The sequence below is a fragment of the Parasteatoda tepidariorum genome, chromosome 7 (assembly GCF_982258835.1).
Source record: "Parasteatoda tepidariorum strain Cologne lab strain chromosome 7, Ptep-v5.0, whole genome shotgun sequence".
In the NCBI taxonomy this organism is placed as follows: Eukaryota; Metazoa; Arthropoda; class Arachnida; order Araneae; family Theridiidae; genus Parasteatoda; species Parasteatoda tepidariorum.
The window spans coordinates 68,881,116-68,892,105 of NC_141761.1; the positions used below are offsets into that span (position 1 = coordinate 68,881,116).

At 28.4% G+C, this 10,990-nt stretch overlaps 1 protein-coding gene across 1 annotated transcript; it reads left to right on the forward strand.

Moving 5' to 3' along the window:
* The first annotated feature begins 4,012 nt into the window (after positions 1-4,012).
* On the forward strand, positions 4,013-10,564 carry LOC107447201 (cytochrome b5 domain-containing protein 1). The gene is made up of 4 exons (XM_043049108.3): positions 4,013-4,228; positions 5,472-5,545; positions 7,205-7,534; positions 10,200-10,564. The coding sequence occupies exons 1-4, from the start codon at positions 4,105-4,107 to the stop codon at positions 10,428-10,430; spliced, it is 759 nt and encodes a 252-aa protein (XP_042905042.3). The 5' UTR covers positions 4,013-4,104; the 3' UTR covers positions 10,431-10,564.
* Positions 10,565-10,990: the final 426 nt, after the last annotated feature.

Genomic DNA, 10,990 nt, shown 5'->3' on the forward strand with positions numbered 1-10,990 from the left:
CTTAGCGACACTTAAGTGATTTTGAGTAAATGACAGCTAAATTTTATACATTTCTTCTGTTTGTTGCTTTGTTTAATCTTTATGCTTTTAGTATGTTTGTAAAGGCATGATTCACAAAATTTTTAAGGGACTATTTATTTCATTCTAACTCTTTTATAAAGGAAGATTTTAATAATATTTTTTTTTGTTTTTTTTTTTTGGCTTAGCATTTGCTTGATTTTACGGACGATTTTAAATGTTTTTCATCAAATATAATTTTGTCTGAAAAGATAAAATAAATATAAATTTATTTAGGCTTATATTCATAGAATAAAATTTTAGCAACCTTTATTTCGAACAAACTCGTATCAAATTTTATTCTAGCCTTGTTAGTCCGAAAACCGATAAAAAATGATTCAGAAGCAACGTGAGCTCAACTTTTGCGGAGTAAATGTTTCACCAGAATGTATCGCTTTAATCGGCGAGGATTCGGTAATTCTTGATCTTAAAAAAGTATTCTTTTTAATATTCTAACTTTTGTGTGGTCGAAATGTTATGTCTTTCCGTTACATCTAAAGATATTTCTGAAATTAAATACCTAGTATTTTTTTTTAAAGTTTTAATACAAAAAATATATCGGTATAGTTGTTGAAATACAAATTATTTTTAATTTTATTAAAAAATAATGCAGTTTCATTCAAAAATGACAAATTTTAATTTGTAAAATTATTTATAAAACAGTTTTTTCTTTTCTATAGTGGAAAATTACGCATTCATGATTAGTTACGCTATTCTCATTTTTCATAATTTAGGTTACCATTTCGCGAATTTCCGCCATTGATCCACTGAATGAATGTGTACCCTTTTTTTTATTTTCACATTCTTAACCCTGAATTTAGAAGACAATAGAACACCTGTTTAAAGAACAAAATTGCATTCACCTTTCAAGAACTCTTTTAAGTGAAATGAATCAGCATTTGCATAAAATAGAGGTAAAAACTACGAAAACCTCTCGTGGTCAGCCCGATGCCAACGGTGCTCTGATATGTTTCTACCAAAGTATAATATGCACGGCAATCTCTGTTAACTGGGAGCAAAATAATGTTTGACTATCTATAACTGTATTACGTTCATATATAGATTTAATTTTCATGAAAAAGTTGCTATTAATTTTGTCAAACGTATAAACACGCTTATGATTTCATATTTAACACTTAAATACTTTAAGTGAGCGCACACATCGTAACGATTGTTGATGACTATCTTCCTTTTTACAATTTAAATATAATAATCGGTATTACTGATATTAGTTAATTGGTGCTGTTTTATTATGTACTATATACACTAATATAAGCATTACGATAAGTTTTTTACAACCTACCGAATGTGATAAGTACCGGAGAAAATTGTTGATAGCGGTAATTTTTGACCATCAGGAGTTGGTCTCGAACAATAGAATTATGCCGAACAATTGTGTCTGCATATCTTCTTTTTTACAATTTAAATATAATATTCGGTATTACTGATATTAGTTAATTGATGCGGTTTTAATATACATTAATATAAGTATTACGATAAGCTTTTTGCAACCTACCGAATGTGATAAGTACCGGAGAAAATTGCTGATTGCGGTAATTTTTGACCATCAGGAGTTGGTCTCGAGCAATAGAATTATGCCGAACATTTGTGTTTGCATATCTTTTTAATTTTGTACATGATTTTGCTATGTTATCATTACCGATTTATTGATTATTTAATTTTAATCCAAAAAGGAAAACAAGGATTTAGCAATAACAATAAAATGAAAAAGTTGCCTAAGCACAAAATATTTTTTTCCAACGCTACTTAGCTTTGAAAAAAAAAAAAATTTAATTTTTTACTTGGGCAGTGTGTCTGAAACAAACTATAATGCGAACCAGAAAGAAAGTTGCATGATGAAGCTGTTTAAGGATTATTTTTTCTTGTCTTTTTTAATTATTGATACACACAAAAAAATAAATAAATCAATTCCTCCTTTACGTATGCAAGTTGCTGTTTCAAGTTTTTTATTTTCACCTATGTTTTACCCCCGAGTTTTCACCTATGTTTTACCCAGGACATCAGAAAGGTCCTGGTTCGAATCCCGGACAAGGCATGGATCTTCTTTCATTCTCTGTATTATCTGTCTTTATTGTGAGAGGAACGTTGGCCCACCTAATATGGTGCTCCTGAAAGAGTGGTCAACAAAATCTGCCCTAATACGCCTGGATTGTCGAATGTCAACACAGGTGGGCATAGGAGGAAAAAAAATTGTTTTGAACGAGTTTAAATAACAGATACTAAATTATTATTCACTGAATTCACGGATTTTTTTTTACAGTTACAAATGTTATAATTCTTAATTTTTGCTAATATATATATATAAACTCATTATAATATTTGGCTACCTAGAAAACATGCGAGATTGTTACTTCCAACCCTAATAAAAAGTCAACAAAGGAAAACAGATCGTTGTTTTGGACAAAATTCATTATATACATGAATCACCTGTATCTTATAAACTCGCTTAATACCTTGTGTATTGCCACATTTCAACAACCAAATTCCCTTCAATATTTAAATTATATTAGAACATAACCATTACAATATTAGTTAACCTGTGTTAACAAAATAGATTAATTTCGTCTTGAAAGTTTCAAATATCTGTTCATTATTGTCTTAAGTTACTTGTTTCGTCCAACATTGATCGTGATCATTGCACACGGATTCGAGCTCGTTTTTTCACACGCAATAACAACTTCGACGGTTTTTGAGATAAATATCCACCTGCTGTTTTCACGATTTTATTTGAATTATTAGTTTCAAGACATTAATTCATGCTATATGCATAGTTTCGTATTTTATGAACATTGCTCAAATTAAGTTTATATACTATTATAAGTTCAATTTGTGAATTAATTTTTCTACTGTTACGAAAAGTTAAATATATACTGCAGGATATGATCGATAATAATTTTATTTTAAGGTGTTTTGGTAAAAATGTTAGAAATCTTGAATTATAAAGCAAATTTAATGCAACCTTTATTCTATATGAAGTTAAACCATTTATTGAATGTTTTAACAATTATTTTAGAGAATTATAATGAATGTTTTACTCTTCAACTTGTACAGAAATATGGTTCAATTTAACATCTTAGTAAGCTTTACGACGTGGTGCAATGTGAAAAATTGCGGTATACTGTATCATCACTTTGGGAACATCGTCCATAAAATCCATTTTACCGTAAATATTATACAGTAATTTTTACAGTAACATTTATTTCATTGGAGTGATTCAGTGATTTTACAGTAATCATTACTGTAAAAATTGTAGTACATTCGATTTTCATTCCGTAACATGTTCTGGTAAAAATGTATTTCACTGTGAAAAGTACTGGTACTTTTTTACCGTAATCTGATCCTGAATTGTTTACAGTGTATAAATATATAAAAGTATGTATTGTGTAAAAGAGGCTTATTTTTCTAGATCAGCGTTTTTCAACTTTTTAATATTAAACAAAATTCTGAAATAATATTTATCTATATTCTATATACATCGTTTCGGATGGTCTTAGTAATTAAATAGCCAATTTCTATCTCACTTAAAATGCGTTTACATAAATATTAAAATTTGTTCCGAAACTGATTAAAAACCCCTTTTTTTCAGTTTTAACTCGTCGGTTTTCGGATCAGTTTTAACTCGTATAACTCATGCTTCGAAGATAATTGAAAATTTTCATAATGTTATTTCCGAAATATTTTTTACAATTATTTCCACTTTCACTTATAACTTCATTATTCAAGCATGAAATTCCATATTTTATTTCTTTTCAAAATTCTGGAACTTAGCAATTCTGTTAATGTGTTGAAGTGTGCTAGTTAAATTTAATTAACCATTTTCATTCATTTAACAATCACTTAAAATTTCAAAAATCGGCTTGTTTTTTTCTATTGTTTATTTAACTGTTTCAATAATACCATGCATTAAACAATGTACTTAAAATATTGCGAAACAGTTGATTTACAAATCTACTTTTGTGTGTTATTCAAAATTTAGTAAAAAGAAAATTCAGATGAATTTGAACCACAAATTTTTTTTTTTAAATTATGAATTCTAAATTAAAATATTTTACTCCGAGAGAGATTTCTTTGCATAACTCCATCGATGATTTATGGGTAACGCTCTTTGGAAAAGTTTTGGATCTAACGCCTTTAATCCAATCTCGTACAGGTATGCCAATATATCTAAGTTAAAATTCGTGTTATTGTGTTTAGATTTAGAAAAATTATAGAATTACTAACTTTCTTCGTTTAAAACGTAGAAAAAATTATTTAAAATTTGTTTGTTTAACTTTTATGGAAATTTTATTTGAATGTATATGTGTAATTTATTTGTGTAATTCCATTAAAAACTAATAGAATATTATTGTTACTATGTGTAATCCTATTTTTCTACCACTTTTTAATTTTTCATGCGTTTGGCTCTATTCAGTTTTCGCTAGTAAAGAAATGACCCCAAGTGTGACATTAAATTTTAATATCGATCAGAACTTTTTTTTGTACTATAAATTTGAGGGGCTAAATTCTCATATGTTTTTTAATTTGAGTCTACTTCAGTGGTTTCTAAGTTTTAGGATGTTTTCTGAGTTTTCGAAGTTAGATTAAAATGCTCGTATTTCTTATTCAAGAAGTGCGTAGTTCGAATCTCACGCCAACTAGAATTCGTAGTCTAAACTAGATCCATCTACTACTGAGGATAGTTTTACGTCAGCATTGTGTCGTGTTAAACCTGGTGTGAAATTCGTATCGACCAGCCACCGCTGGGATTCGAACCCGTTTTGCTCACCGGGGGGCGAACTCTCCATATATGTTTATCTCGCGTGAGGAAATTTTGAGGGCGAAGAAATTAAGATACACAGTTACAATTACTCGCTTATGAAAAAAAAAAATTGTTGTAGCTACTAAATATCTGCAAATTGATTTCTTTTTTTGAATTTCTCAGCTTGTTTTAAATTTAAAGAAATTTAAATCGATGATGATTCGTGGATTTATTTATTTAAATCATAAAGTGGGCTTTTTTAAATTTCTAACTATTGAGGGGGATGTATACCCACCATCCCACACGTCAATGACGCCCATGAAATTAAATAATTACTAATAGTGCTCTAGTTTTGTTTCATTGAATGATAATGTTCCAATTGTTCAAACCAATCTAAAAAAAAAAAAAAAAAACTTTTAGTAGGTTTAAAGAAAGAAAATGACGTTGACAAAACTCTGTTTAGGAAAACTATGGGGTTGGGTACACACGTTCATGGGTCAACTCAAACACCTGTGTTTCAAATTAAACGAAATTGTTTTTATCACTTTATATTATAAATATTTTTTCAGTATTTAAGTTTAGTTGTTTTATACAGAAATATTTTGAGGGCCTATAGTCAAATTGATCTTTCTTTCATAAATATTTGTTTTTCTAGACGATCCAAGAACATTTCCTCTTCATACCTTTGGAGGGAAAGATATTTCTCATTTTTTCAATGACAAAGGACAGGTAACTGTGTTTTTTTCATGCTAAATTTTGTGAACTGTTTCAATTTGTTTACGTTTTGGCTTGAAACTCAGTTAGCAATTAACTTAGCTACGTCACCAAATGAAATTTTGACTAGTTGTCTATTACACTAACACCCCTTTCTAATAAGATAAGTACTATCTATGGTTCGAAATGTAAAATTTTCTTCTATTGCAAATTTCTTTTTCCCATGGTCCATATTATATATACATCATAGATATTCATCCACGAGAACAATTTTAACGATCTGATGATTTCAACAGGGTAAATTTAACTATACCCTCCTGTACAAACACAGATATTTTTCGATATAATTTCCATAAAGAATCGTCATTTAGAAAGTGGTAAAAAATGTTTAGAAACTGTCTACTATTCGAAGACAGTTGTTGATAATGATAACAGATGAAGATGGATCTAGTATTTTCGGCCCTTACATCAGATTAATGAGTCGAAACAAAACATTGTTTAATAAAACTTCGTTGTGGATCTTGGACCACTTTTGTCTTTCTGCCAGTGACTTGAGATGGCTCTTCATAACAATAAATATTTAATTGGTTTGGAAATTTTATCCGGGAGAAGCAGGAAAACAACGTTCAGATCTATATGACTCTGCTAAAAGATAGCCTTTTAATCAATGTAGTTGAATTTTTAGTAATTAGCTTTGTTATTCTAATGCGTTTCAAATATTATTAAATTGCTAATAAAGCATAAAACATTTAAAATAAAGCATTTAAAATGAGTAAATGAGTGATTGATAAAGCAGCAATTCTGAAAGTACAAGTGTTTCATTGAACAATTTTTATTTCAGTATTCTGTCACTTATCTTGTAATTTTTAAATATTTATGAGTACAGTTTTATTAATTATATTATTATAATTTTCCTAAGTGTTGGGTTTTCAATTGTTTTAATGTTGTTAGATGCTGCTTTTCTTAACATATAAATTAAATTAGAACCTAAAATCATCTATTTTAAGATAATAATAGTCTTATACAATTGAGTCAAATTTTGAGTATTGAGTATTATAAAACTTATTGAGTCAAATAACATATATTTTGGAACATTAAGTTCACTTGATATGAATTTCAATATGAGTGTTATTGCTTTTTAAGATTCGTTGATATGAGATAAAAGCTGCAAAATAATAGTAATATTCCTGCATCATCTTTCTTTCTAAAAAAATTGCCTTTTTTTTTCCAAGATAACATCGACTACTAGTGGAAAAAGTCTTCCATGTTCCCATAACAAATCAATGCCTCTGGGGGTAATGTATTGGAGATCGATCGTTCTCTGATTGAGGTCAAAATTACGACCTGTGGATGTATGAATGGGTTCGCCCTATAAACGGGTGTGGGGCATGGTGTGGCAGAAATCAAATTCTTGGCCATAGATGGCGCCACTGGAAAACAAGAACAATTGCACCCCCTCTGTCTAAACAGGCATACGTCAACAACAAGACACATGTTCTATAGGACAAGAAACTCTTATTTTGGATCCATTCTTCTTTAATACTTTGATATATTATTTTCCTCTGGAATAGCTTGGAACCCGGGTATCATTTAGAATATTCTATAAAATGCTAAAATATTTTAGAATTAATTTCTTTTTTTCACAATTAAAATTTATTTTTCTATTTTTTTTAGCTGAAGCATCACGTGAATCCTGATAGTGGAAAAATTGATTTCTTTTTACCGTTTGGATCATTTTTTGACATTCCGTCTCAGCAAGTTATCGAGGACAACCTTTTGGAAGATGAAACATTTCAAAATAATATAGCAAATGCTCTTATTGATAGATACAGACTACAACGAATTGGTTATAGGCGTTTTCCGTCACAAACAACATCACCTCCCATGAACGATGACATTGAGCCCTGGTGGGAAGATGATAAATATGTTATCGGACGAGTTACACTTAAGCCCCGTTGGATTAGAGTGAGAAATACCATGATTATGAAAAGCGTAACTTTTGAAGTAAGCGCAAAGCAGGATTTTGCGTCTATATGGTGTTTCTCAGAGTCATTATAAAAAAGGATTGCGTAGCTCTCACGGTCTATGTTACAGAGACAAAATTTCACATTTTCAGGTGGCAACATCCAATTTTTTGATCGAAACGTAATCTTTACAGTAAAAAACCTGAAATGGAGTTGATATTTTTAGCACAAAAAATTGCGAAGCCTTTTTTTTGCCAAGCTTCGCCATTTCTTGTGATCACTAACAAAAAGAGAATGCCATTAAAAACTATTTGAAATCGGAGAAAAAAATATGATGATATGTTAGGAACATGTGAGGAAGGACAAGTCAAATATTTTTAAAACATTAAAATTTTCCTTTGGCGAAAACATGGCGTTGCAATGTCTTATGATGGACATATCGTTCTAACTCCCTTTTAGGTATTTTACAGTAACTGTTATATTTCAATCAAAAAAACTGATGGATCCTGTTGAAAATTTCGAAATTTTGTCATTTAGTTGTAACCGTGGGAGCTACGGAATCGTTTTTAACATTATTCTTGAGCGTTATAAATCGTAATAACTTGTGGACAAAATTTTCAAAATTGACTCAAAATTCATGCCCTCCAGAGGGTTATATAATCGGCTAAGTTATTTTATAATCACGCTTTATATTTTTTCTGGTCTATGTAAAAATTTAAGTTAAAAAATTGTACGAAAAAAAGAAGCATTTCTTATAGCTCTTGAAATTTTATGAAGATTTGAAAAACTATTAGCAAATTGGATCAGGGTATAAATAAATAAATAATAATAATAACAAAACAGTTTTATTTCGGTATAAAGCTAAAAATAACGACTCTAACAAGAAGCCATGGTTTCTAATCAATACAATATTTTTATTGTATTGATATACATTGTTAATTTTATCATTACAATATTATTTAGCATTGTATTGATATTCAATATTAATTTTATCATTATAAATTTTATCAATGCAATATTTTTTAAAAATATTTTTTCAAAATATATTTTGAAATCAATTAAAGGAATATTTAAATTTCATCAATACAATATTATTTAATATTATTGTATTGATATTTATTATTAATTTTATCATTATTGATTTTATCAGTATAATAGATTTTATAAATATTATTTAGAATTAATTAGAGAGTTTTTAAATTTCATCAATGCAATAATTTTTAAAAATTATCATTTAAAATCTCGTTAATGCATCATTCTTATACTTTTGAGGGACTCAAATAATATTACCAAAAAGAAATTAAAAGTAAATTCATTTATTCATTTTGGGATTGCATTTTTTTTAAATGCAAAATATCAGTAATTATAGTGATAATTCAATAGATTATTTCTATTAAATTTGTGAATTAAGGTAATAACCGCCACTGAATCAACAAATCAAGTCAACGAGTAAATTATCAATGAAAACTATAGTACCCAATCATTCTTGTTGCGTTGTAGTTAGTATCGAAATGCTAACAGTAGTGTAACCGTTGACAAATATTAACTTTTAAGAGTTTTTATTTTTTATTTTTATTTATTTTTTTAAATTTTTTTGTATCTTGGCCAGAAACTGTAATAGAAATCCAATCTTATGAATAACAGTTATTTTATAGTAGCAGATAGTTCTCTCTCTTGCTTTGAGGGCTTAGTTAAATCAGCGATTCCTCATTTCTTACAAATAAGGAGCCCTAAATGATCAACTTTCCTCGTGCGGAACCCCCAATTTGTAGATAAAGTATATAAAAACAATTGCCAGCCTATTTACTAATAAAATATTACTTTCATTTCACACAAGAAATACATTTTTTTTCCATCGTTTTATAATTATGTCCCTCATAGTTCATAATTTTAAATTAAGTTTTATGCCCCGCAGTTAAATTTGCAGTCCCGGAGCTGAATGTAGTCTATTTAGGAGTTTATTTTTGATGCATGTTATATACCATGAAAATGAATTAAAAAAAGCCAAATTATGGTTTTCATTGAAGTGAAAACTAAAGAGAAATGTTATGAACGTTGAAAATGGCTATTAGGAAAACATATTTGTCAGCAAATTTAATTTTTTCAGTTTGATTTGAAAAGTGCGTTAGGGTATGTTTTTAAAATTCTTGTCCATTTTATAATGTATTTAATATATTGTCATTAGAAAAATTATATTTCTTTTGTAAAAGAATGTTATTTTACTCATTGCCATGTTACTTTAAATCACATAAAAATAATAAAAATTTTAAATGAATAATAGATTCTTGATAGGATATAAGTATAATTACAGTTATATTTAAAAAAGAAATGGTTAAAAAATCCTAATTCTCAGAAACCCGGCTGCTCCCTCATGGAACCCCGGAGCACCATTTGGGAACTGCTGAGTTACATGCTTTTAGCATTAGAACAGTGTATGATCATGATTATTTTTATTTCTACTTATAGTTCAGTTTTTGAAAAATTTCAGTGTAATAGAAATGCTATTTTGTATTTTTTTTAATTTTTTCATAAATAGTAATAAAAAAATGAGCAAATAACTGATTAAAAATCATAACTCATAAATTTAAAAAAAAATTGCCTTTGAGGTACTCTTTATAATATTTTGTAATAATTCGCATATTAGTTACTCAATCATCTTAATATCCACCAAAAAAACACTTTTAGAATTATATTTCTCGTTTTAGGTTTGTAGTGAAGAGACACTAGAAGATATTCAAAAGCGATATTTGCGTTTTAATAAACATGCAAAGAGCTACACCTGGAAATACCTGGGTCAAGAACTCCAAATGACGGAAACCTTAGAATCAAACGGAATTTCTGACTTGGATTCAAAATGTGAGACATTACGTCTAAATGAGGAGCAATTCTGGCCTACTCTTGATCTTTATTTTAACAACGATTTGACAGAATTTTAACATTTACCACATTAAATTTTCAAGTGAATTTCAGAATATTTTTCTTTAAAACATTGATTATTTTCTGGTTCTTTTAGTTAAATACTAACATTGATTAAGAAATGTATATGACTTAGTATATACAGACAGTGTCAATTTGCCTAAATCACAATAAATTCCACCATCAATTCGCAATACACTAGACTAATAGGAGTAGTATTCTGTATTTTCTACTCAGCCCATATGCTTTTTGGCTAAATAGAAAATGTGCAAAAAATTATTCAATTAACCTGAATATACTTAGGCATGTTGAATTTTTTTGAACTTATTCCTTTTGCTCTTTTTGTCAAAAAATTGCAACGTTTCATTTAATACATATTTTCTCTTAATAAATTTAATGTTTACCTCATAATTATTCTTATTCTTTATTGATTTCTCATCGTAATAATCATTGTCTTATTATTAATAATGATGACGACTCATACCTGAAGTTGAGATTTTTAAAATTTATTTCCTTTCATGAAATTAAATCTTTGTTTTATGAAATGACGAGTATTGATAATTGGTTGCATGTAACTAAC

Coding starts and splice junctions, on each gene's coding strand:
- LOC107447201 (XM_043049108.3), top strand. CDS start 4,105: ATGAATTCTAAATTAAAATATTTTACTCCGAGAGAGATTTCTTTGCAT. Junction 4,229..5,471: donor TTTAATCCAATCTCGTACAG/GTATGCCAATAT, acceptor TTGTTTTTCTAG/ACGATCCAAGAACATTTCCT. Junction 5,546..7,204: donor TTTTCAATGACAAAGGACAG/GTAACTGTGTTT, acceptor TATTTTTTTTAG/CTGAAGCATCACGTGAATCC.